The sequence below is a fragment of the Wolffia australiana genome, chromosome 2, assembly GCF_029677425.1.
Source record: "Wolffia australiana isolate 7733 chromosome 2, ASM2967742v1".
NCBI lineage: Eukaryota > Viridiplantae > Streptophyta > Magnoliopsida > Alismatales > Araceae > Wolffia > Wolffia australiana.
This window is the reverse complement of record NC_135836.1, coordinates 26,367,372-26,394,475: the sequence shown is the minus strand read 5'-3', so window position 1 is coordinate 26,394,475 and position 27,104 is coordinate 26,367,372. Positions and strand designations below refer to the sequence as shown.

At 40.9% G+C, this 27,104-nt stretch overlaps 2 protein-coding genes across 6 annotated transcripts; one reads left to right on the top strand and one right to left on the bottom strand.

Moving 5' to 3' along the window:
- Positions 1–5,506: 5,506 nt before the first annotated feature.
- TPST (tyrosylprotein sulfotransferase) lies at positions 5,507–9,580 on the top strand. Of its 3 annotated transcripts, none has more exons than XM_078571786.1 (13): positions 5,507–5,714; positions 6,134–6,196; positions 6,541–6,718; positions 6,806–6,877; positions 7,026–7,341; positions 7,466–7,606; positions 7,787–7,891; positions 7,985–8,114; positions 8,297–8,349; positions 8,442–8,519; positions 8,608–8,727; positions 8,960–9,094; positions 9,173–9,580. In XM_078571786.1, the coding sequence occupies exons 2-13, from the start codon at positions 6,148–6,150 to the stop codon at positions 9,308–9,310; spliced, it is 1,515 nt and encodes a 504-aa protein (XP_078427912.1). In that variant the 5' UTR covers positions 5,507–5,714; positions 6,134–6,147; the 3' UTR covers positions 9,311–9,580. The 3 variants fall into 3 exon arrangements, with proteins under 3 accessions (XP_078427912.1, XP_078427913.1, XP_078427911.1); XM_078571787.1 differs by having other exon boundaries at positions 5,507–5,847; positions 7,053–7,341; XM_078571785.1 differs by having other exon boundaries at positions 5,507–5,847.
- Positions 9,581–9,984: 404 nt separating this feature from the next.
- Positions 9,985–26,979, bottom strand: LOC144700285 (protein ENHANCED DISEASE RESISTANCE 2-like). 3 transcript variants are annotated; one of them, XM_078571783.1, is made up of 23 exons: positions 26,396–26,537; positions 23,789–23,907; positions 14,449–14,523; positions 14,291–14,344; positions 14,147–14,212; positions 14,008–14,069; positions 13,873–13,913; positions 13,615–13,704; positions 13,484–13,530; positions 13,310–13,410; positions 13,005–13,100; positions 12,863–12,927; positions 12,715–12,786; positions 12,436–12,582; positions 12,040–12,344; positions 11,794–11,857; positions 11,536–11,711; positions 11,095–11,196; positions 10,954–11,004; positions 10,732–10,875; positions 10,538–10,633; positions 10,345–10,446; positions 9,985–10,249 (listed from the first exon to the last, which is right to left on the bottom strand). In XM_078571783.1, the coding sequence occupies exons 5-23, from the start codon at positions 14,162–14,164 to the stop codon at positions 10,160–10,162; spliced, it is 1,869 nt and encodes a 622-aa protein (XP_078427909.1). In that variant the 5' UTR covers positions 14,165–14,212; positions 14,291–14,344; positions 14,449–14,523; positions 23,789–23,907; positions 26,396–26,537; the 3' UTR covers positions 9,985–10,159. The 3 variants fall into 3 exon arrangements, with proteins under 3 accessions (XP_078427909.1, XP_078427910.1, XP_078427908.1); XM_078571784.1 differs by having other exon boundaries at positions 14,008–14,049; XM_078571782.1 differs by lacking the exon at positions 23,789–23,907 and having other exon boundaries at positions 26,396–26,979.
- Between the last annotated feature and the right edge of the window lie 125 nt (positions 26,980–27,104).

Below are 27,104 nucleotides of genomic sequence, written 5' to 3'. Positions count from 1 at the left end.
TTATATCCCATGAGAGGCCGCTTCAGGGGGCTACCGACGCACGTGCGAGCCCGCGGGCGTCGCCCGTCCGACCGAACCTCTGAGGACGTAGACGGACGAGTCCTAGCAAGCGGCGAACCAGTTGTCGCGAGGGCCCTCACCACGTGTAGATGCACACCGACACATACTCCGAGCCGTCGGTGGTTCGGCCGACTCGGGACCAAGCAACCACCCCGGGCCCGCCGCGCGCTTTTCGCGCCTCGTCTAGCACGTGAGGGGGAGGAGAGCGCCACCCCAGCTAGACCGTGTTAACGTCGGCCTCCTGCACACATGACACAACGTGGGGGGACCCCTTTTTAAACATTACTTAATGGAGGGAAATCTTCGTCTTCCTAAGCCGATCATTATACATCTTATTAGATCGCATAATCCCAACTACTTGGGCGGCCCGGCGTTGACATCGCCTCTCCGAGGCAACGCCATACAGTAACGTTTTAACTTTGGTCGATGATGTTTACGGGCAAGCAAGCAAGGAACAGTAGACGGGGGGGGCCAACGCTGATGGGTGACTCCTCGAAGCATGTTACACAGCGAGTTCGCCGCCAGCTGGACGCCCTGTCATCGTCTCTCCTTCCACCGCATACTGTCTGACTCGGGCCCCACCGCCACCTCAGCTTCTTCTTTTCCTTTTCCCCCACCGACAGAGAATAAGCATGCATGGCGAATTTGCTTTGATCGTTGACCCGAAGTTGACGTTGACCGTCTCCCGGGATCGATCGGTTGGGCCTGCTGACGGCTCGGCGCGCCGACAGTTGGGGGGCGGTGTCGGTGGGCCTAGATGTCACGTGCTCTTGCAGCTCCCACGTGAGCGGATAACAAACCACGTGAGCCTCTCCGCCGCCGTGGTTGGTTACTCGTTTAACCACATGGGTGAAAAAAAATTAAAGATATCCCCGCCAACCTGCCCAAATTAAATTTAAATGAAAATTAAAAGAGCCTGCAGAAAATATGGGCCGTGGATCGCCACTAGAGTAATGGGCCAAACGCAGCCCAGTAAGAGTGGCGGCGACCCTCCGCGCTTGTGTTCACCCGTCCCGATATCCGGTATCGGACAACTCCGGAAAAAAATGGGACGGTTCCGGATATCGGATATTGGATATCGGGCGATATCCGTCTATCGGTACCGGATATCGGAGGGGAAGGGACGAGGCGGATATCGGATGCCAGATATCGGCTTTCGATATCCGGATATCGAAAACTGATATCCGGCAATTTTTTTTCAGTCATCTGCAATCCCACGCCGAAAAATTCTAATTTCCTTGGGACTTTAAATTCTCCCCAGCCATCTTACGGTTAATTCTCATCTAGGCCAGCTCGCCGCCCACATATGATACCTGATGTAATTTTGAAAATTTTAAAAATCATGATAACGAGGGTAAAATTGCATATTGTAGAATTGTTTTTTTTAACTAACAACTAATGCTATTAAGAAATTAATATAATTTTATTTTTATAAAATAAAATTCGTGATATAGTTATTAAATTGAATAATAAATTTAATATTACATAACAAGTAATGTTATTAAATATTAATATATTTTAATTTTTAGAAAATAAAATTGAGTAATATAGTTAATAAATTGAATAATAAATTTAATATTACATAGCAACTAATGTTATTAAGAAATTAATATATTGTTATTTTAAGAAAATAATATTGCATAATATAGTTAATAAATTGAGTAATAAGTTTAATATTACCTAACAACTAATGCTATTAAGAAATTAATATAATTTTATTTTTATAAAAAAATGCGTAATATAGTTATTAAATTGAATAAATAAATTTAATGTTACGTAACAACTAATGTTATTAAGAAATTAATATATTTTCATTTTTAGAAAATAAAATTGCGCAATATAGTTAATAAATTGAATAATAAATTTAATATTACATAGCAACTAATGTTATTAAGAAATTAATATATTGTTATTTTAAGAAAATAAAGTTGCGTAATATAGTTAATAAATTGAATAATAAATTTAATATTACCTAACAACTAATGTTATTAAGAAAGTAATATTGTTAATAAATTGAATAATAAATTTAATATTACATAGCAACTAATGTTATTAAGAAATTAATATATTGTTATTTTAAGAAAATAAAGTTGCGTAATATAGTTAATAAATTGAATAATAAATTTAATATTACCTAACAACTAATGTTATTAAGAAAGTAATATATTCTTATTTTAAGAAAATAAATTTGCGTAATATAGTTAATAATTTGAATAATAAATTTAATATTACCTAACAACTACTGTTATGAAGAAAGTAATGTATTGTTATTTTAAGAAAATAAAATTGCGTAATTACGTTAATAATTTGAATAATAAATTTAATATTACCTAACAACTAATGTTATGAAGAAAGTAATATATTGTTATTTTAAGAAAATAAAATTGCGTAATTACATTAATAATTTGAATAATAAATTTAATATTACCTAACAACTAATGTTATTAAGAAATTAATATGTTGCTATTTTCAGTAAAATAGAATTGCGTAATTACGTTAATAATTTGAATAATAAATTTAATATTACCTGACAACTAATGTTATTAAGAAAGTAATATGTTGCTATTTTTAGTAAAATAAAATTGTGTAATATAGTTAATAAGGGTACTAGCGTAGAGTGTAATATATTAGTGGAATGGTTATGAGAATGACTGGCAAGTGACAAGTAATGTTTTAATGAAATTAGTACAGTATATTTTTATGTGAATAAAATTGCAGAAAATATGTAATACCTTAACTAGGTAGTAGTAGCAGTTAGTAAGAGGAATAATTTAATGTAATCTAAGAAATCTAAAAATTCATAATAACGAGGGTAAAATTGCATATTGTAGTATTGTTATTTTTAACTAACAACTACTGTTATTAAGAAAGTAATGTATTGTTATTTTAAGAAAATAAATTTGTGTAATTACGTTAATAATTTGAATAATAAATTTAATATTACCTAACAACTAATGTTATTGAGAAAGTAATATTGTTATTTTAAGAAAATAAAATTGCGTAATATAGTTACTAATTTGAATAATAAATTTAATATTACCTAACAACTAATGTTATTAAGAAATTAATAGGTTGCTATTTTTAGTAAAATAAAATTGCGTAATATAGTTAATAAGGGTACTACCGTAGAGTGTAATATATTAGTGGAATTGTTATGAGAATGACTGACAAGTGACAAGTAATGTTTTAATGGATATGCATAAGAGAGGAAAGAAGAAGAATAATAATATGGAGAAGAAAGGAAGAAAGGGGTAGAGGAGGAGATTAAAGAAGAATAGAGAAAAAAAGAGGAGAATAAAGACGTAGAATATGAAAGTATAGAAGAAGGAAAGGAGAAGAGAGAAGAAGAAGAATACGGGGAAGAAGGGAAGAAAAGGGCAGAGGAAGAGATTAAAGAAGAGGAAGTAGTGAAAAAAAGATGAAGAAGTTAAATTAATTGGCATAAGAAAAACAAAGAAGAGATTCAATAGAGAAACAAAGATGAATAATAAACAAGTAATCCTAGAAGAAGAAGAGGAGGAAAAAAACAAAGAAGACAAAAACGAGGAAGAGAAAAAATAAGAGAATTCAACGGTAGAATAGGAAAATAAAGAAGATGGAGAAGATAAAAAAATAAGAAGAAGATAAATTAATAAACATAAGAGAAGAAAGAAGAAGAAGAATATGGAGAAGAAGGGAAGAAAAGGGTAGAGCAAGAGATTAAAGAAGAAGAAGGAGAGAAAAAAAGAAGTCAAATTAATAGGCATAAGAGAAACAAAGAAGAGATTCAATAGAGAAACGAAGATGAATAACAAAGAGGTAGAGTAGGAAAATCAAGAAGAAGAAGAGGAAAAAAACAAAGAAGACAAAAGAGAATCTCTTCTTTGATAGCCATAAGACAAGAAAAAGGAAAATTAATAGCCATAAGAGAAGAAAAAAGAAGAAGAATATGGGGAAGAAGGGAAGAGTAGGGTAGAGGAAGAGATTAAAGAAGAGGAAGAAGAGAAAAACGAGGAAGTGAAAAAAGAAGAGAATAAAAACGTAGAATAGGTAAATGAAGAAGAAGAAAAAGAGAAAAAAAACAGAGAAGAGGAAGAAGACAAAAAACGAAGAATAGAAAAACGAGGAAGAGAAAAGAGAACAGAATAAAAAGGTAGAATAGGTAAATAAAGAAGAAGAAGATGAGGAAAAAAGAAGAAGACATGGGCATAAGAGAAGAAACAAGAAGAATAGGAAAGTAAATAAGAATACTGGCAAATTGACCGGGTGAGATAGAAGGTGACGAGATAAAAAGGAGAGAAGGATTTAGAGAAACAATAAGAGAGTAAGAGAGACTGGGAGAGGCTCAGAATTAGAGATAAAAAGATAAAATCATACACGGTCAACCTAACGAAAAATCAGAAGAGATAAGAAGACATACTTCTGTAGTAGGGTTTGCCCGTCCCGATGCCGGTATCGGGACGGACGCTGAATCGGATACCGGAAATGAATTTTTCGGGTATCCGTTTTTTTCGATATCCGGATACCGGTTGCCACAGTGCCGATATCCGTCTCCATCTCAGGGGGACAGATGACGGTACCGGATATCGGTTTTTGATATCCGCATCGAATTATTTATCTCTCTCTCTCTCTTAAAATTTTAGAAGCACATTTAACCAGGTTTCTCTCTCCTAAAATTTATATGGGATGGGATATTATTACTTACTCATACAACTTAGTTATTATATACAAGCAACTATTTTTGATTTGTTCCATATGGGATAGAGGGATTCTGGTTTTGTGTTAAATTCGGAATCCCTTTATCCCACATGGAAGAAAAATAAAATTTGCACACTATATAATAACAAGCATTGAATATATATCAAAATCGAATAATAAAGTAACAAGCATAATGTCTGAAGGTTGATTATTTTATTGGTCGATATCGGATATCAGTTTTCCGATATCCGGATATCGAAAACCAGTATCCGGTATCCCTCTCCGACATCCGGATATCGGAAAACCGAAACCGTCCCATTTTTTTGAAGATATCGGACATCGGTTGTCCGATACCGGATGTCGAACGGATATCGGGACGGCCGAACCCTACTCTGTAGCCGCAGCCATCAGTCGCCACCGTCCGCCTCCGCCGTCCTCCGCCGTCCTCCACCGGCTAAGCTCTGAGCGTCTGACTGAATGACCGTGTATTTTCGATTCAAAAATTTTGAATCGAAAGTACACGGTCAACCTAACGAAACTTAGGAAATAGCTTACATCCGATGTGGATATCGGTTTTCGATATCCACATCCGATATCTGATACCGGCGTCTGTCCCCTTGAGACGAAGACGGATGCCGAATCGGGACGGATATCGGTATCAGATATCAACACTGTAGCAGCCGATAGCCCGACACCGGCATCCGGTACCGGTTCCGGCATCCGGTACCGGTATCGGGACGGGCGAACACTTTTTAGTAGTACGCGCATCTTTTTCTGTGGAGTGTTCTTCGGTCTTCCTCTGAGTCTCGATCGGGGAGAATTCAATTCTCTTCCAAGTCGATCGGGCGAGGAGCGAATTGGTGTGGAAAGGAGGCCGCGAGATCCGCGATTGGCCCTGAATCCCTGCGTGTTGCTGGATGTCGTCGGCGATCCGACCACGCCGAACTCGGAGCACCTGCCAGTCTTTTCATCTGAAGGTTCATCCGCCCGTCTCCGGGCAACCCATTCCTCTTTGATCTTTGCCGCAACGACGAGTCTGTCATTCGGGAGATTTGTTGCTGAGTCCCGGAGTTAGCCTCCTCGGGCTTTCGGCTGTTTTGTGTTGAACAGGTGATTGACGTCTTTTTTTGGTGGGATTTTGATGGGGCATCATTCTTTCTAGTTTCATTGAGCTCGTTTCTAGGGTCCCCTCTTTCCCTTTGTGATGCTCGGTGATTTTCTCGATGTGTATCGGAGTTTAATCCTCCTCTTTCATCCGTTTTTTGCATCTTGATGCCTTCAAGCGTTTAGGAGTTGACTTCATCTGTGACGCGCGATTTGGTTATGTTTGAGGCCGCGTTTATATTTTGAGCACCCGCGATGACAAAATTTTTTGTTCAAACTCTCTACCTTGCAGATTAGCAGCAGAGAATGGAGCTACAAAAGATTATCCTTCCGCTGTTGATTCATCTATTACTAGGTACGTATTGTCCAGAGGGATAGCTTTTGCCATCTCTGGGATGCCCGTAATTTTGCTCTTCCGGTTTCCTCTTTGATTCGTCAAACGGCTCATCTTATGCCTCACAAGACCCTTTTAAATGTGCGGAAAAAATTAAACGACACCTCATGAAGTCGAAAACCTTCAGAATCATGAAAATGGTCCACATTGCTTTGCCTTGTAGTCCCTAATAATAAAGATGATATTAATTTCACGACTTTAATAAATAATCAAGAAGATGATTAGGATTGGGCATTTCTTCGATGATAAGAGTTTTGCGCGAAAGGTGACTAGCCAACATATTCTGACGTTTCTTATTTATTTAGTTTGTGCAGCGTCGCCTGTATCTTCCTTCCACGATGATTTCTCTCACTGCGAGAGTGTGGTAAAGAAATGGGTTGTTTCATCCGATACAAGTTACATGGAGGAGGGCAAGTCTTCTCTGAGAGACTTGTTGTTCTTCTTGCATGTTCCAAGAACGGGAGGAAGGACCTTCTTTCACTGGTAATAGTCTCCGGATGCGGCAGAAAGTTTTTTCTGTCACTGACCTCCTTCTGCCTTACGGATTTTTGGTTTTTCTGTTCAATACAGCTTTTTGCGAAAGCTCTACAGTGCCGATCAAGAATGCCCTCGCTCCTACGACAAGCTACGTTTTGATCCAAGGTGGACCATTACTCTAATTTTTTAAACATCTGTAGATTTCCGACTAAGAATTACCTTTGGATACAAAGTTTGAGGAAACCTTTCAATTAAAATTGCAAACGCCTGGTGTTATTTGAATTTTGACGTGCGCGTTAGTTGTGCATGTCAGACTTACAGACGATACTACTGCGTGCAGCAAGTCGAATTGTAGGTTAATGGTTACTCATGACGACTATAGTCTAATATCCAAGTTGACTGTCGAAAGAACTTCAGTGGTGACAATATTGCGGAATCCAATTGATCGTGTCTTCAGCACCTATGAATTTGCCGCCGAAGTTGCTGCCAGATTCCTTATCCACCCCAACTTAACATCTGCCATCCAAATGTCCATGCGAATACGTCCAAAGGCTCGATCAGTGAGCACTCTAGATATTTGGCCTTGGAAGTACTTGGTTCCCTGGATGCGAGAGGACCTCTTTAATCGGGTATTTTCATTGAATTCCCGCACGTCCTTTATAAATTTTGATCAATATTTTTGACGATTTGATCATGAGTATGTTTTTAATCATTCGGTCATCTTATTTCGCGTACTTTGCGTTTATTTTGAAGAGGGTCGCCAGGAGACAAGGAAAACTTCGACGGGATGATGACAGTAATCCATACAACATGGCAGACATAGTTATGCCGTTGGAAGAATTTATTGAGTATCCTATCTCTCACGATATTATTCATAATGGCGCCACATTTCAGGTACGATCATTCGCTCAAAACGTGGCCAGTTAAGAAACAGATAGACCTTTTTTTCCTTTGCTTTTATGTCGAGGGACGTCGCTTTTCGTGGTATTCTCGTGCCTGTCATTGTCTATTAAATTCTGCTAGTTTTCTCGTTTGGATTTACCAGAAAAATCTCTTGAACATCTCCCCTTCTAGATTGCAGGACTAACGAACAACTCCTGGTCTGATGAAGCGCACGGTGTACGCCATTGCGTGAAGAAGCATCCCGAGTTGGGCCGCAATGTTCTTGACGTGGCAAAGGTAACCCGTCCGATAGATTTCGTTTATTGATTTTGCATTCTTTTTGGCCCATAATTGCGCTTGCTGAAATTTAAGTATTTTGAAATCTTACAGAAAAGACTCGACAGCATGCTGTACGTTGCGCTGACAGAGAAGCATAAATATTCTGCCTCCATGTTCGCTGATATGATCGGGGAGCAGATTCTTTCCCACCTGGAGAAAGCTTCTCCGCGGAACAAAACTGGTAAGTCTGATTTTTTAAGGCTATAATTTGGATTATCACGTGATCGCAATATGCAAAATATTGGGGATCGTGACGTGGTTAGTTTAATGCCCCATCTTTAATTATGAGTTTTCACAATCCGATCTTGATACACATCAAATTCGTGAATTCTTCTGATTTCTTTTTTTTTTGAAAAAAAACAGAAACCATGGATTCACTTACAGATTCATATCACAATGCTTCACATTCTCTTTACGTAAGTGGGGAGTGACCCCATTCAACGTCTAAACTACAGACTTTTGTTCTTCCGAACCAGTCATCGATGATTATGAAATTGCGCTTGTGTAGCGGAATGTAACGGATACTCAAAAAGGAGACCAAGAGGAAGCTTCTTCCCCGAGCGACCTTAGATTTCCGGATGGAAACGTGAGATATGTTTAGTTTTCGCTTGATTAAGACAAATAATGACATTCGATAAGAAATTTGATCTCTTGTCGTGTTTATATGTGTGCAGATGACCGTGGGAAAGCTCGTGCAAGCATATGAAGAGTGCGTTTCTAGTTTGAGGAAATCACAGTCTGCTCGACGTGCCTTGTCTTTAAAGAAGATTTCGCCTGTAAATTTTTCAAAAGAGGTAAGGGTGTCTCCATAACCATGGGTACAAGTATAAAAAAGTGATGCATTCTTTGATTTACTCTGTTCTTCTTTATTTCGATCCTTACAGATCGACAAGCGCAAATAACCCAGATCCAATGTTTTACGACTTTATTAGAGGCTTTTTCTAATCGAGTCTAAAGACCCACTTTTGGTTTGAATCAAATGTGACTTTGTAGTTTATTAAAAGTGTGACCTGATCCCTGTTCTAGGCTCGGGCACGCGCGCCAGAAAAAGTACTGGAGCGAATACAAGTTTTGAATAGTCTTGATCTTCAACTCTACGCGCACGCTGAAAGCATCTTCTTGCAACAGCAAAAACTGCTCAGAAGAGACGCCGGATTAATGGTATGGCCATCTCAAGTTCATCGACCAATCATGTGAATGATGGGGTGTGCTCAGTTGAACTCCCTTGCTTTCATTTAGGAAAAGAAGAATGGTGACTTTATCCCCAGCGGTCTGTCTGATAATATCCTGGTTATGGGGCTATCAATTATGATCTTGGTTGCTGCTTCATATCTTGTGGTAAGAACAAGGAGGAGGTCGCGCAAGCTCAAAATGTGAACCAAGCTCTTGCTGCCAAATGTCCAAGTCAGTATCTCACATGTACAGCATAGCTTGAAGGGTAATCCCTGGTGAAAGGTCGGGGATAAAGAAAGCCCTTCCGTATTTTTGTATTCAGTCTCTAACCACAGTTTGGAAACTATATTTTTAACTTTACATGATAAGACTTTGTAACTTAAAAATCCTGAAGCCTGATTATCTCCTTGTGGCTGAGGCTGAGCTGTACTTTGTGAAAAAAATATTAATCTTATGTTCGTATTAGCAATTTGATATGATCGCCAACCCTCTTTAGGGGCACCCCATCCTTTGGCCACTAGCGGCTTTCATGTTTTTTCCTTCTTCATGTTCCCTTTAAATAGGGCAGCCCTCTCTTTCGGAGGGCAGCCAGGAAAGAAGAAGTATTATGAAGTTGAAGCTACTTGTCTCTCGGCCCTTCAACGTCCGAGTTCTATCTTCTCTTTGATTCTCGTCCCTTGTGGTCGTCTCTACCTCAGAGTATCTTCTGATGGTTCGCCCCTGGTCAATCCCTACCTCCTCCCTTTGACCGACAATTCCCATTCAAGTCTCGACTCCTGGAACCCTGCATCTATCTTCTTTCTGATTTTTCTGTTGCTGGACGTGGAATAGTGGCTGAATTGAAGCATTCTCATTATCATTGGTTGTGGGATTATGTAGAAGACAACAAAGCCTACTTTTGGATCGCACCACAATTGTATTACACAAGACGCATCAAAAGAATGAAGCAGAAAGGAATCTCCTTTCTCGCTCAGTAGAATGAACAATATCCTGTATGTTTAAAGGTTCTTCAGAAAAAAAATCTTTATGGGCCCTTCGCTTTTGTGATCGTCATTACTTCACTGGAACTGACTTGGCAATATCAAGATGGTTCAGGCGACAAGTTCCAAGGAGAAACTCTGGCAATTCGTCCGAATTATTACCCTGCATAGGTAAATATAGGCGAACTACTTGTAAGTATTCTTAGGAGCTCGTATCTGTGGATTAGTTTGGACGGCGGAATAGGATGAGTTTCGTACCTGGACCAGAAAAGCCATTTCTATCACCAGGTTGTTCAGATAACCAAGAACGAGACTCACAACACCCCTCGCCACGGTAGAAGATCCAATGTCGACACCAAGCTGAAATGACGTAACAGAAGTTGAGTTCATCAAATCAACAGAGTAAATGAGAATGAAGTCATTCTTTATTTTAAGTGTGAGTTTCTTTTACCTCCAGATAATTAGTTCCGCGAAAATAGTTTATTTCGAGAGCTTGTCCCACCAAACAAGCCTTTTTACCAACGCTCTGCTTGACAATCCACGAGCCCTTTCATCCGCGTATAGAAAAGACAGGAAATCCCTTTTTTTTGTTAGAGTGAGGATTAGAGTTAAAGGGTAGAATACAATGCAGGAGCAATGTATTACCTTCGATATGTACGGTATCAGCTTGAATCTTGAATTTCTGAACGCGTCATCACCATTCACAAAACTGTTGAGTAAAGGAACACTCTCCAGGGGAATGTCCATCATATAATACAACGCGAGGCTGTATGTGGTCGACCCTGGCACCTGAAGGAAGTTCTACTAGTTAATTTACACATACTTTCGGGCGCCTTGGATTGCGGGAATCGAAGGTTATATGCCTACCTGTATGTTTACAATGAAGAAAAATTCCTTGCGGCCCTGGGCAGCATATTTCTACAAAAGCATGGGGCTACATGTTTAAGCATATTGCAAGTAGGAATAGTTATGTTTCTGAAATGAAGGATTAAGTTGAACTGACTGCACCTGAACAATGCCCCCAGAACGACCGGCGAGATCGTCCTCCCTCTTATCTGATTTCAGCCAATCGGCACCCAGCATTTGCATCAGAGTGCTGTTTGCCTTAATCTGCAAGTTCACGAATAAGAAATTACTCGGAGCCAAATTCTTCGGTCATGAACCGACAACAGAAGAATAATTCCAAGGCTAGCCACCCAGAAGCGCAAATGCAATGCATGAACTTGAGCGGTCCAAAATTAGAATGATGTGAAAACCAAACTTATTATATCGTGACGACAATTACACGTGAATCTCTAACATATTGTATTTGCTTATAAGGGTAAGACGTATTGTTCTATAAAATTTTTAGAGGCCGAGGAATTTGATGTCAGCCTCTTTGTTATTTCAGTAAAACTGGCTTAACAGTAAAATAATCGTTTTTCTTAGAGCTGGACTGAAATACGATACCTTTATATTATCCTGCAAATATGTCTTCCCCCTAATCAAAAAGGTGGACGGATCTGTACTTGTCCAACTGCTAGCTAAGTTACAGTACTCGTCTTTGGGAAGAGTTGTCCCATAGATGGATGATGTGTTGTCAACAGGGTCCGCTTCTTGCAAATCGACATAACCTCTTTTTTGAGCTGGAAAAAAATCGAGAGTCATGATATGAATAAATATCAGGAAAAATCGAGAGTCACGATATGAATACATATCAGTTCATACTTGCAAGATCATGCAACTTCTTCACAAAAACTGCTGCTGTGGATAACTTGTTTTGACGCTGTTCCTGCGTCCAAGAATATGCATAAAGATTATTTCTTCATGAAAACAGAAGAAGTTAAGGTGAGGGATCTTTGGCGAGGATGAAATGAATAATTTGATTATTACCGTTTTAAGAACTCTACATATTCATGAGGAATAATTTCATTACTCAGACATTCAGGGGGGCAAATGCAAGTAATTGATCACCTTTGACTGCAAAATGCTATTGGCTGGCCATGTCTCTTGGTTATCAGGTTCTGATGGCTCTGCATCAAAGAATTCATCGGCTGCATCACTCAGCTCCAAGAAAGATCCACACACTTTCCCAGATTTGGGCGATGATCTTTTTGATACTTCGACGGAGTCCCTGCCACTGCCTCCATCCTTCCAAGGAAGCAGGAATTCTTTGATATCATCCTCTCCTTCTTGAGCAGTAATTCCCGTTAATTCTCCAGATGAGAAATCAAACGGGGGAAAGTGTCCCACTTTGGCTCGGAATAGCTCGCGCAAAGCTGTAAGCATTGCAAAAATTAAACTTCCTGCTTGAGCTCTTTGACCACTCCACTAATTGAAACAGATCAAACTGGAAATGAAAGACATTACCCGAAATTCTTTCAAGCATCCGAATTGTAACTTCTTGTGCTGAAGACTTTAATAGATATGTCTTCCAAAACTTCCAGTCAATATCAAGCATGTGCTTTACGACAGATTGCTTTCCTTGATTTATAGGGGAGATGACATAGCCTCCACCTGAATAAGACAAACATGACTAAATGTTGAATTTACATCAACGTCAACATGCCATCCATGTTGACTTTGTTTTGTTGAAAAAATAGGCTGTAAAATGTTTACACTCCAGATACTAGGCAAAGCATACATTACTTTTGAGACAAGCTCTAACATAGCCGCTCAGAGGTTGACACCTTTCATGGAGGACGGAGTGGTAGAGAATCACTGTAAAAAGAGGCTCATTCTATCCCTTAAAAAACAATTATTTAAAGTTTTGCGAGCCTAGTGTCATCTATAGTACCATATGTGCCATCATCCTCTCTTCTCCAGTAACGTCGTAATAGTAAGTCTCTTCTGCGCATTCCCCTGAAAATAAAGTTTGCAATTAACAACCAGAAAAGGTGTTCCAAGTGTGAATATTATAACAAGGATTCTTGGACAACCAGGGCATCCAGTCATCTTTCAGCTGCTTATGAATGATGTCAGTGTGCCCATCAATGTGTTCCACAACCTTACCCTGGGATAAACAAAAGTCCCACCTGCATGAGATCAGTCTCTATTAAGAAATCAGGTAAGGATTCAAATTTTGCAAGTTAGTGCCTTTTCATGTCCTCAATAAGTCTTGAATGATATATGTGCAGTGGATAGAGATGGCTAAAGGCTTGAACTTTGGTAGTGTTGCCATGATTACTGAGCTTGACATTCCATCACACTTATCAAATAAATTTCTTCAAGGCAGGATTCATACTCTGATCTTGAGGAACCAAGTGACATCACTGTCCTGAAAATTGCCTCAGATGTTGCATCGACGACTCCAACTGCCATTATAGCTGGATCTTCATTCCAGCCCTACGGTGAAAGATAATCGATCAATGACCTACAGAGCTGTAGCATGCAACACATACTTCGAATAGAAAACTACCTTCACTGGGATGCTCCTATCCTTTGATTCCTTAAAAATCCGAAGGCCTGCATAAATTCTAAGAGTATAACCACTTTTGCAAAGCATAAAGACAAGGAAGACAAGGGAGGTATACTATGAAGACAAAATACCATTTTTACAACCAAATATGGACCATGGAGAAGGAGCAATAACATCAGAAGTCGATGGATCATTGGTCAATAATGGGTAGGCCGTCCAGTCTGATAAGATTTTGCAAAAAGATATTTTTCAGAAGTTATCAGACGTTAATTTTTAAGATTATTCTCTCAGCACCCAAATAGCAGTAAATTTTGGTTTGCATCTGTGAGAAGGAATTTTGGAATAACGTGAAGTAAATGAGGGAACAAGAGGGAAGAATCCACATTCACCTATTGAGAGCAAAATACTTCTTCCTTTGGTTCGTCTCAACCTGAAATTCAGAAAAATATCTACAATGCGTCAAAGCTTTCTAACAATTCTCTGCGTTTCCGATGTGAATTTGCATAAATAAAAATGTAAATAACCTGAAAGACTGATATCTCATCTGGGGATAGACCATGCCATTTCTATCGCCATAAGGACGTTCCTACAACATGGATAGAGTAAAGAGCAGCATCTACCAGTAACGCATGACTTTTTATGGAAAATTCTGTGGTTTTTAACCTTTAGTGCAGCCTCCATTATCGACCGTATCCATCCAGCAGCTTCTTCAGAGCTCCTTGCACCCAACTGCACAAAAAATAAAAAAATAAAACTGAAGCGATTGGGGAGAAATGATGCAGGATGATGGCAAAAGAGTTTTAGTACCTTTAATTGGTCATCATGATTCAACGCATTGTACAGAGTAAAAATGAAAAATACCTGAAATTTGCCCCAGAAAAATGTATACAGTACACCATTGGAATATAAATAAAAAGGTGCGCGTAATTTTTAAAATTTGATGTTATCCAGGCAATGATTCTTACATTCCTGTGTATACTTTCCCTCCCATTATCGGTGACGCGGATACAGGAATCTATAACTGCACTTTTTGCAGGTTCCTGAAAAAATGAGGATTAACTTCCTTTTCAGAAATTTCTTCAAATAATTTCATCAATTTATACATGAAAGGTTAGAAAATAAAAGCCATTGAACAAAAATAATTTCATCAATTTTATGCTAAATCTGATACTAATGAAAAGCACATTTTCATTCATATCGATATATACCTTTCTCGTTTCCTTCCCAATACTCATATATGTAAGTTGTTATAAGAACAAATATTGTCTGAGCCAAGTGCAAGGTAGTTCTCAAGATCACACGGTGCACTCCTCTCAGAACAGCTTCAGTGAGTTCGAGCAAAATAAAGATAACAGAGAGGATGGGGAGAGGGTAGTAGAGATAATGGAAGAGGGGGATAGATATGCTGAGGGCTTCCTCAGACACCTCCACAGAGTTGCCACTGTTGGCTTTTGTTGGGAGCTCTGCCTCCCAACTGCAAAATCTTCCTTTCCCTCTCAACCGGGGACCTCATGTTCTTACCGACTTGTGGCCTTGACTGGACCACACCTACCTGCACAGGGGTTGGTCTATTATTACTGTTAGATCCTCCATGTAATCAAGGTGGAATTAAGTAATCTGTCTCGCCCATTTGGTGGATCACTTGTGGCATCCTCAATAGATAGCTCTGCTGTCAACATACATAATGATACACTGTTACAGAGAAGAGTTAGGAAGCCCATAGGGTAGCACACATTTGCCTCTTGTAAAAAATGTGGTAAGGTGACCCGCATAGACATCCAATGATCACAGGGCCCAAGGCCACAACATTCCCAACACAATGTCAATATTCCCAGTCGGATTGGAAAGTAGTCTTCCATATCACAAACATCATGGAGATACAGTCACCTGATACCAGATGCCTTGGTTGTGAAGAAATGCTCCATTCTACATAGTCATCCCATATTTTGCGGCAGTGGACAGGGTTATGCTAGTCTTTTGGAATTCCTCAATCACCAAGTTATACATAGCCCCACTATCCCCAAAAAAAATCATGATATTCATTCCAATATGCCCTTTGAGCTTGCACCCTGAGGCCAAATACTAAGTGAGAAATCAGTGGGGAGGAGATAAAGAGAGAAAGAAGAGAGAGAAAGTAGAGAGGGAGTGAGAGAGTGGAGAGAGGGAGGAAAAACTACACACAAATTAGGGGCCAAAAAAGATCTTACTTAGATCAGAAAAAGACCCCTTATTTATAGCTTTACAATGAAGAATCAAAGGGAGGAGGTGACCATACTAGAGGTGTGTGACAGACCCTTCTAACGGCCATATTTTTAAAAATATGATAAATTTATAGTCGTGGACCAGGAGATGGATTTATTGGTCATTTAATGACCCACACTATTGGGCCCTTAGTAGGCCTTCGTGGACCCTTAATGGGATTTGGGCCTGCCCTTTTCCTGCATTTATCTTGGTCTTTTTATATGATTACAATGGCCTTAGGCCCACTTAGTTAGTTGTTTCATCTTGCTTCTTGGGCTCATGATCTAACACCTCAAGTTGGGTATAGATGTTAATCATGCCCAACTTGGACACTAAAGCTTGAAATGGGCCCCGCGCAATGCTGGTCAGCAAGTCGCCGTCCGCTTCCAGAGTAGAGATGTACTGGGGAATGATGAAGCCTTACGTCGATGCTTTGTTTGATGTGCCTGGGCCACCCGTGTGCATGCTGTGCGCTCGTGCTGGACTGGATTAAAACAGAACCATACCCTTGTCTTGGTATAGTCGTAGGTCTTGTAGAATGCCTTTAGCCACATTCCCTCTAAACTTCTCTTCTGCTTGCTCTCAGCTCTTCGCTCGCGACAGGGAGACCTCCTTCTGCTTCTCATCGCGCCATGTCACCAAGTTCCCTCGAAAGAACCTGCATAGTCAAAGTGATAAACAAAGCGAACAGTGGCTTCACTCCAGATCTGAACAACACAAGGCCCTTTGCCAATTTAGGTAGGTAGGCCAGACGTCGGTTGGCCCCTGGTGTGACTCCGCGGATCATTCATAAACTGGCTCAGGAGTTCACTGCAAATGCTATATCTGGCCTGGTGTGGTTCAGATATAACAGCTACCAATGAGCCTTTGGAAGGATGTCTTGTCGATAGGTGCATCCTTGTCATGTTGTTCCACCTTTAGCTTCACGCTTTACATCACCGGAGTGCTGGGCGGCAGTCAAAGTTCCTGCCTCCTTTAGTAAATCAAAGGTATACTTATGTTGGGTTAGTACAATTCCTAATTAATATACCACTTCAATTCCTAGGAAGTATGTCATCAATCCCAATGATTTAATATCAAAAGAGGACGACAAGTGTTTTTCAAGATTCTGAATTTCTGCACTGTCATTTCCGTGATGATAATATCATCTACATAGACTATCAGAATAGCTATCTTACCATTATCACAGTGCTTAATAAAAAGAGTATGATCACCCTCACTTTGCAAGTATCCTGCTGCTATCATTACCTTTGAGAATTTTCCAAACTGAAGCCCTGGGGGACTGTTTCAGTCCATAGAGTGACTGGTGACATACATCTCCTAAATTTTTACTTAGACAATAACCTGGTGGGGTGCCATATATACCTCTTCCTCTAAATCTCCATGCAAAAAGGCATTTTTACATCATATTGATAAAGTTTCCATCCATAAATAGCAGCAAGTGCGATTAAGATTCTTACCGTGTTCAACCAAATGTCTCATTATAATCTATGCCATATGGCAATGGATCCATCTGAGTGGTGTTTGAAGACCCATCTACTACCCACTACCTTCTTTCCCTGTGGAAGTGGACCCATCTCCCAAGTCTTGTTCCTTACTAGTGCCTCCATTTCTTCATTCATGGCTTGCTGCCATTCGGTAAGGACATAGCGTCATTAGTGCATGAACTATATCTTTATATTCAGGTGAAAGGGGTATACGACAAATAGTTGCTTACGGATACCGCTTGGTCTTGGTGCATGCCGTGTCCCCCTTTCGGACGGCAATGGACCACACTGCGCTCGGATGAGTCACATGGGCTGTCCTCTGGTGCTTGAGATCCTTCCCTGCTGAAGTTGGAATATCAATCTTCAGATTTGTCCATGTAGGCCTCACGCGCCCTTCGGCCATGGTACATGTGCAATTCATCAAACCAGCGTCTGCCGGGGCGAAAAATCTTCTCGTTGGTGGATGATAGCACTTGTAGCCTTAAGATGCATTTCAGGGCTCGATGATCCAATTTTCCTGCATAGTGAGCCAAATATCCTGACTTTTGAAAAACAGAAGATATACACTAAAATTCAAAGTTTTAGATGCTGTTCTGTTTATTAAATGTGTAGCCGTTGTACTGCTTCTGTCCAATACCTTTTGGACAATTTCCTTGGAAACAATAGGGCTCTTGCAGTGGACATAATATGTCCAATTTTCCTCTCAGCAAGCCCATTTTGCTGAGGAAGACTGATGAACTATCCCATTTCTTATTGATTGACTTCAGCGTTATCCGATCTAAATCGCTGGATTTTTACCAAACTGATTGTGAATCATTTCACAAAATAGTTGGATGACTGCTGGGACTTCATCTTTGATTTCAATAGATATACCCATGTATATCTAGAGAAATCATCCACAAAAAGGATGAACCATCTGTGTTCGTCAATCCGGGTATGGAGCATGGTCCCCATACATCATTGTGTGACCGATTCAAGGCTGATATATGATTTGTATTAGATACGATGACCTTTTGTGTTTAGCATATTGACAACTTTCACACATAAGTTGATAAAATTTAAATAAATCCGGATCTGAATGTTTTAAAATATGAAATGAGGGGAGAAGGGTGATGCGTTGCACACTGGGCAGCATAGGTCACCCTCTGCTCCCCACCTTCTCCTAGTCCATCCAGCATGAGAAGTCCAAATCTTACCCCGTGCCCTTTAGATAGAGAAAACACTCATCAGAGTCTAGACTAAATATCATCTACCAAACTGAGTTAAAGACAATAAGTTAGATCCTTTTCCATCTACCCTTAATATCCAAATTACTAGTTTCGGTTTCATAAGAGAAAAATAAGTTTTTGTGGGGTGACATATGATCTGCCGCCCCTGAATAAAAATCCAATTTTCAGAAATAGCACAGCGTTTGTTTTGTTCAGCTTGAAACTCAAAAGTGAATTCCGTCGCTGGAGAGGCAGCTTTTCGTGGATGCATATAATTAAAGTAATGAGAGCAAAAGATGACAAGGAAGGACCCACCACATCAACCACTATAGTCCACTTGGCAAAGAAACAAAACAGAAAGGAATGGGACTAGCTTCGGACCAAAAGATTACAGCAGCCCAGCACAAGACAGTAGAAGGTAACAACACGGATCTCATCTCATTCATCTCAGTGGAGTTGAAGCCAGCAGCAGTGAAAGAGGCTGGCAACTGGCATGGAAGCAGAGGAGAAGGCACATGGAACCATACTGGACACCACAAGAAAGCCCCTGACTAGTGAAGGTCGGCATCTTCTTCCTTCTTCCCGGAGTGAGGTTTTTCTCCCCTTCACTAGTCAGGTAGGCTTTCTTGTGCTGTCTCCAGGTTCCATGTTCTTTTTCTTCTGCCTTGGTGGGACTTGAGTGGGGTTGATGTGGGTTCTAAGAATTCTGGTGCTTTAAATCGTTCTCATGGGAAGAAGCTCTCTGAGCACTTCATACTCGGGTTGAGACCCATCTGGTCCCTATCCGCAGGGAATAGAACTTGTTCTCGGAGATCATAGACTGAAAGTACTTGTGCTTCTGCACCACCGACTTGTTGATTTCCTTCCACAAATCTCGAACAATGTTGACCAGGAGGTAATCATCCTTCTGCTCTTCCTCCATATTCTTCATCATCGAGTCCCAAATATCCATTGCGTCGTTCCATTTGGTGGTGCTTCGGTCAGATGTTTCACTTTGGGCCAGTGACCCACTTTCTGGCCTTGCGGCCATTATACTTCATGTCGAGGTCCCAGAGTGATCCTGACCGGGCAGGTGCAGGCGCAGGGGCGATGCTGCTGCTGCACTTGCAGGAGGGGGCGGGCAGCATGGCAGACAATTTTCCTTACTCCTTTCAGCTCTGGCACTCATCAAGTGGAGCTAAAGAATCGCAACTGGAGCCTTCAAGTCCCTTCAATCTTGCTGCAAAAAGGGCTGCTTTAGGCTGAAGAAGGACTTCAGAAAGGAGCTGGAGAGAGAAAGTAGAGAGGGAGAGAGTGGAGAGAGGGAGGAAAAACTACACACAAATTAGGGGCCAAAAAGATCTTACTTAGATCAGAAAAAGACCCCTTATTTATAGCTTTACAATGAAGAATCAAAGGGAGGAGGTGACCATACTAGGGAGGTGACCACCCTCTTCTAACGGCCATATTTTTAAAAATATGGTTAGAGAAGTTGTGTCCAACAACTATAAATTTTTTAGTACATTGGGGTGATGGATTTATTGGGTCATTTAATGACCCAATCCACTTTTAGTGGGTTTAATATTGGGCCCATAGGGACCCAATATTAACCCTAATCGGCCCACTATTGGGCCCTTGCATTTATCTTGGTCTTTTTTATATGATTACAATGGCCTTAGGCCCACTTAGTTAGTTGTTTCATCTTGCTTCTTGGGCTCATGATCTAACACTAAGTTCATAGAGAGCTCAATCTGGGCATCCCCAATTCCTAAGAGTTTTTTATCTCTTTGTTTTCCAGAAGTGAAGCTCCTTGCAGCAGCGATGAGCAACGGTGGATGTCTTATCCTAGATAAACAGAGGTCATTTACTGTCTGATGTTAGGCTTTGGACTAGAGTGTCAAATTGTAATTCACATCAAGGTTTCTGGTTGGTATACAACTCAAACTAATCATTCTTACTTGGTGGTCTTTACAAGTACGAAGCCCACTTGAGAGATGTACAGTTCCTCCAATGTAATCAAAAATTTCTGAATGGCACCTTCCCGATAGAGATCCTCCCGGAAAGGGGGAACAGAGGTGGATTGGGAAAAAGAATAGGAGTTAAAAAAGGAGAGGGGATTGCCAAGGAGTGTGCTGCTGTGCTCTGGGGAAAAGGGAGAGTTTCCCTGATTAGAACAAAGGGGGGTAGGAGAAAATGAGGGTGAGAGGAGAACGGAAATCAAGGCCATCAATTCCCGTCTGTCTTGTTGGATAAAAGGCCCCTTTGTAGCGTTTTCAGAGCATGGGCCCAGAGGGGTGGGCCCATTATGGGTCTTTCTTCCTAGCAAACATACCCAACAGTGTAAGCTATCAGACGGTTTGAGCCTAAACAGGGAGACTGAGTCTCTCCCTAAGCCAATGTCAAGTTTGAGCTCACATAAGGCTTTTTGCCTATGAAGTAGTTGGCGTATTTATCTCCCACATGGATTACATAGGTTGGTTATCTACCTTGATAGCCTGCACCATACCCATGATGCAGCTTGAACTCCACTCAGATCTTTGTTTTGATCCCCTTGGTGAAGGTCCCCTCTTGTGCAGTCAAGCACATGGCATCAAGAGCTGATGACAACGCTTTAATATCTCGTATTATGTAGCTACAGGTAGAGTCTCGTATAAAACTCAAGAAGTTGTTCCAATGGGCCATAGTGTTTTCCCATCGGATATCCAATATCGGACATCCGATTATCTGATATCTGGATAAAATGGGGGAGGGGTTTCAGATAACTGGATATTGGACGGATATCGAAAATCCATCCAACACTGGATATTGGCCATTGGACATGGCGGGTGCTGGTGCCGGATATTGAATCTGATACCTGGGTATTGGATATCAAAACCCGTACTAAAAATCAGGATATAGATTTAAAAAATGATGTATTGTCCCATTTGGAAAAATATTGAGTTTAGAATAGTATAAATACCTCTGAAGTCTAAATTGAAAAAAACCCTGTCTCTACACATTGGGAACTGCTATAAGTTAGATGATCCTATATTGGGATCCACATTTCGCCAAGTTCTGTCCACTTTGTACTGGACCAGACTAAGCATGAAAAATAACCTTCAAGAAAATTTATAAATGCACCACATACGTCCAGCATAAAAAAGCTCCCAATAGCTTTCATTCGCAATGTACACTATTTAAAATATGTATATACATATGTCAAATATAGAAAAAACTGATATCTGACACCGACGATCGTCATCCAACCCATGAGAAGAAGACAGATGACGATATTGGGGTAGATAAAGGTATTGGATATCAGTAATGTAGCAACCGATATCCGTTATCATCATCCAGTATCCTGATATCAGCATAGACAGATATTAAATAGTTCATTTTCGACCTAAGGTTCAGCATACGTCTCAATATCGTAATCCCACAGTTTGAACTTTTCCTATTGCAAGTCTTTAAAGCAGGACTGGTGGTGTATCCAGTGACACCAGATGAGTGCCTCACCTTCCAGACTCAGGCTCCCAATCCATAACAATGGCTTTGAGGTACCCCCTACCATTCAAGTAATGTTTTTATTGATATATCCAACTTCGCAGATCTACCCCTTTGAATTTGGGCCTCTCAAGCTATGAAATACCTACTGAAATGTATTTATCTGGAAGGACATTGCTGCGTTCGTCAGCATGCTGCCTAATGCAGTCTATTTGGGGTCGATTGAAATCGTGCCATTGTTTGATTTTGAGCTGAGTAGTCATTGTGGTGTAGAATACCTGAGCTGAACAATATGATCAGGTTGCATCCCAAGGAGGCTGGGGAGGCTGAGTGATGAGGAGGATATGAGAAGAAGCGAGGGAGGAAATGGGGGAGATCAGGCTATGTTGCAGCAGCGAGGCCGGAGGAGGGCAGAGGGATTGTGGGGGCAGGGCATCCAAGGAGGCAGGTCAGGTAAGAGGAGAGGGGTTGGGGCAGGGCCAGCTAGTGGGGTGGTGGCTCTAGGGCAGAAATGGAGATTGCAGCACCATGGTGAGGAGGCAGCCGAGGAGGCATGGGGGCCGATGGTGGTGACTGATAGATATGTCCTCATTACTAACGGAAATTCAATTCCAGTTGCTGGGATATGCACTATTGACATTACTAGTGCAGGAAAATTCTCTGCATGTTCCGCTTCTTTTAGTCTAATTAATTTAATTTTACCAATAAATGAGATCAGTATAACCTAACTAACAAGTCACCGCAAATGGTTGTGTTATATATGACAAGGCCAATGTGGACTTGACTGAACTTGCTGAGGACAAGGGAGCCTATTGTACCTTACCGTTCTTGATGGCACTGAGGGGAGTAAGCCTCTGACAGCCCAAGCAGTGGGGTGTGAAAACAGGGACTACCAGATCTGATGCTCTATTACCAGATATTAGGAGGCTCGTCATTAAAATCTTTTTGTCATTAATTTTATGGAAATATGATAAAGAAGATGAACGTTTTGTTAGCCATTTTGATTTCATCTCGTAGGAAAAATTACAGACTAGGATGTGAACACAACAATGTGAAGGGACCTCAACCCATGACAACATTTTATGGGGAAGAAAGTTTATTACTTCCATGGATAATCATCAAAGGGTGACTTGGTCCTATGGGTGATCATCACACAATGGCTACGATAATGCGGTGACCAAAGTAACTGTTTACATAGTCAGCACATTTTTTGCAGGAGAATGACATATCAGAGATAGACGTTTTGCATTGACTTAGTCCTGCTTTTACTGACGTAAAAAGACTTGGAAAACCGGATTATATCCTGGGAATTATGCCACCTCAACTGAAATATACCCTAGATCTTGTGAAAGAGCGATGGATGAGTTTCTGTGATACGCAACAATTCTTCCCCAAGAGTGACTGAAGAAGGGGGGAAAAGGCCAATCAACAGAAGGCATGTGTGTCTTAATACTGCACGTGAGAGAAGTTATAAAAAACAGATTGGGAAGGAGCAGGGCATTCAGACTTCTTCTGCAAGAAGTGCGTGCAGGGCGCAACCAGTGGCTGGCAGCAGAATCGAGCCTGCAGTCCACAGGAGAGATATCTTCCAGAGATCTCCAGTAATCCCTTTCCATCTTTCTATCTTCTCTTCTATTCCCTTTTCATAGTTTTTCTTGATCTCCATCTCGGATCTTGGACACAGGAACAATTGTGCGCATTTCTTGTTATGGATTCAGCACGGTCTTTCTGACTGGGAAACAGTTATCGTTACATTGAGGGTACCAGTCTGCAAACCAATGAGTTACTCCAGTTTGATCTGAGCACAAACTGGGACTCACTAAAGAGAGGATAGTCCAGCAGCATGGAATACAGGTTTGGTACCATACTAAGTGGAAATATTCTCACGTGAAGGAGTAAAAGGCTACCTCTACTTGCTCATTCTGGTTCCAAAGTGGAATTTCAAGTCACTGTACGACGACTGATCATCAGGATAAACATTCTCATGTGACTTGAAGATTGAGCTGGAAGGACCAATCCAACTTATCTGCAACAAAAAGCCAGCCATTAGCATGTCCCATGAACTAAGTACATTGAGATCAATCAACATTCATCAAGGAAAGGCTTGAAGCATGGTTTGACGGACAAGCTTCAGAGTATTCTTACAGAAGCAGGGAATTCAAGATCTAAATTCCCAGCTCGAGAAGGAATAGAAATTAATTACATAAGTGCATTTTTTTATTCCATGTGTCTTAAATTCCTCTTCCTCCCCTTTATACTCCTCTCACACCTGACAATGGAACTCCACTGGTGGCTGGACTTCACTTAAATCAGAAGTTTTAATTCCATTCATTTTGAGCTGGTTTGAATATCAGCCAATACAAAATACAAGGAGGGCGGCCCACTACCATAAGTCACTTAAGAACAGTCACTCGGCATTTATAACACATGGCCCATTAATAACACAAAAAAATAATGGGAAAAGACGTCTGGGCGACTTATAACACTTGATCCATTTACAAGTCTAAGAACACAGAAATTAAAGACATGAGAACAGTTTCATCAACAATTTGTGTAGCTCATTGTGTTGTATATTCTTGTATGTGGTGTTATAATACGGGATCCACTTCAAACAAAACTGAATACCATATTGGTGTTTATGGCGGCATTATGCAATGCGTACACCTCTTTTCATTTTGAACATAAAATGCAATTTACACTATGAACATACATGACTTTGAACATCGAGCATCATTTTGGGTGCATTTTCAATCATCATTTATGATGCAACATACAAGACTTTGAACATCAATCATCATTTTGGGTGCATTTTCGATCATCATTTATTCTGGAACATACAAGATTCTGAATATCAATCATCATTTTGGGTGCGTTTTCAATCATCATTTATTATGCAACATACAAGACTCTGAACATCAAGTTGTTTCTCATTCATGTTAAAAATTAAATCACACGATGCATCAAAAAATCCAAATGTGGTTACAAGATCAAGCACAGAGTCAGGCTATAGTCAGGCATGGGATATATGGAGCAGTCTGGATTGGAGTAATCCTAAAATAACGCGATGTGTCAAATGTCTCAGCTACTGAACTCTCCGTGCCAATAAATCACATATCAGCACTATCCATGATCTAGTTTATCTTGACTCCTCAAAGTCCATTTGGGTTTGTGCATCCTTTCATACGTTTCATCCAAGGAAGAGTCGGAACATTTGGAAAATGCCCAAGGAGGAGTTGGGAAAAGCCATCTGTTTCATCCAACTTATCGGGTCGAAAGACCAATATGCAGATAACCTCACCAAGAGATCTCATGTCTCTACTTGAAGGACGCTCAGAAGAAAGCAGTGAAGGGAATACGCACCTGCTTAACGGTGCGATTGCAATATGTGTGTTTTTTTGCCTTTCTCAATTTATTTATTTGATTCCCAATTCCCTGTAGCTGTGGACATGTCCTCATAGACAGAAACATGCATCCTACAGGCTGGATCCAATCACGATACACTTTTTTCTGATATCCAAAGTTGCATGAAAGGGTAGTCAACTCGAACAAATATAAAAAATGATCCTCTAAGTATCTGACTTCTCTCGTTATGTATCAGCTTTCTTGGAGAAGGAAAAGAACGCCACCAGCTGAGGAGAGAAAGGTGAAACTACAACTAATGGCTGGTCAACAAATACCTATGGGATCGAACAGTGGCTTCCATGTATGATCCAGACATCACTTCATCTAATAAATTATCCAACTTCACCTCAGAATACATCACAAATATGGAAACTTTTTTGCTCTCACTGGATAAATCGTACGCGTGAATATCTCGTCACCAATGTAAAATATTCTCAAATAAATTATTACTTTGACGATAAAAGAGGACGAAGATTACCCCAAAATATAGAATTATCAACATAACAATAAATGAAATCTAATCTCCAACGAAATCCCTAAGAGAGGAATTCTGAACGTACGATCTAAGTTTGATACAGACACATTGATAATATCATGAACGGAAATTCTCCACTGGTGGAAATTATCTACCGCGCTGCATGAGCTTAGGCCTCTGAGAAGCAATATGCAGCAGCTAATTTATTGCAGCGTGCAGACACCAGTCCCAAATGAAAAAAGTGAAAGGCCGACGAACGACATTACTAGCCACGCAGGGGAACATCAACTCTAACACCAAAATTAGAGCAGTGTCGATTGGTCAGCCTTCTCTCATCGATAAATCATAAGACATACCCAGCGAAGAAAAATAAAAACAGTAAGCAGTTTGTAAGATGCACCAATAAGACCGGAGATGGCAGCTATTTAGTCAATCTTCCAGCAAAAAACAAGCAATTAACCATTAAAACTCGTGAACCAGGAGGACAAGATTCTCAAGCTCCTCTCCATCATTCTCTCCGTTTTAATTTGCACTAAACGGAGTGCACCGCGAGGAAAAGAACAACAACCCATTCAGCCATAGCAAAAAAAAAAGATGGAAAAAAGCCGCAGCACGGGAGATGGAAGATGGAAGAAACCTCCGATCCGGAAGAGGGAAGGGATTTGAAGCAATCAAGAGAATTGCCGTTGAGGACGAAGTAGCGCTTGCGAGAGAACTGAAGGCCCAGCCGGTTGGAAGAGATGAGGTAAAGCCACCCTTGCATTTTCACGCTCTCCCGCGACATCGAGCCCGATTCTCCACGCCCGACCACCTCGCCCCCCACCCCTTCATCTCTCTCGCCGTCGGCCACACCCGCCGCGGCCACAAGTCTCCTCCGCAACGCGCAAAGACACGGACGTCATGACCGAGCAATCTCACCACGACTCCTCCCTCTCAGTTCCCAACCGTCTCCATCGGACAGAACAATAAACTATGTAATCATCTCTAAATATGAAACGGACTATTTCATCCTAGTTTCATCCGTCACGATAGCTGACAATCATGCGTGTGCACATGCCTAACGATTTCCCGCCTCGTTCCTCGATCTCCGCGCCGTAATCAGAGCCCCGGACCGAGGGATCACCGTCCGATCGATTCACCGCCGTTCGATCGATGGCCCCCGATCTCTCCGTCTCGCGTTATTTAAATGCTTCATTAGCTGGTGCAGACAGGAAAAGTAGATGAGCGAAAGCGACGGGTTACTCGCAACCGCGTCTCCGGGGTATATACGTCGACGTCATCTCCGTCGTCTCTGCGCAAACGACGAGCGTCGGAGTCGCGTCGTCAACGTCGCTACGAAGCCGCTA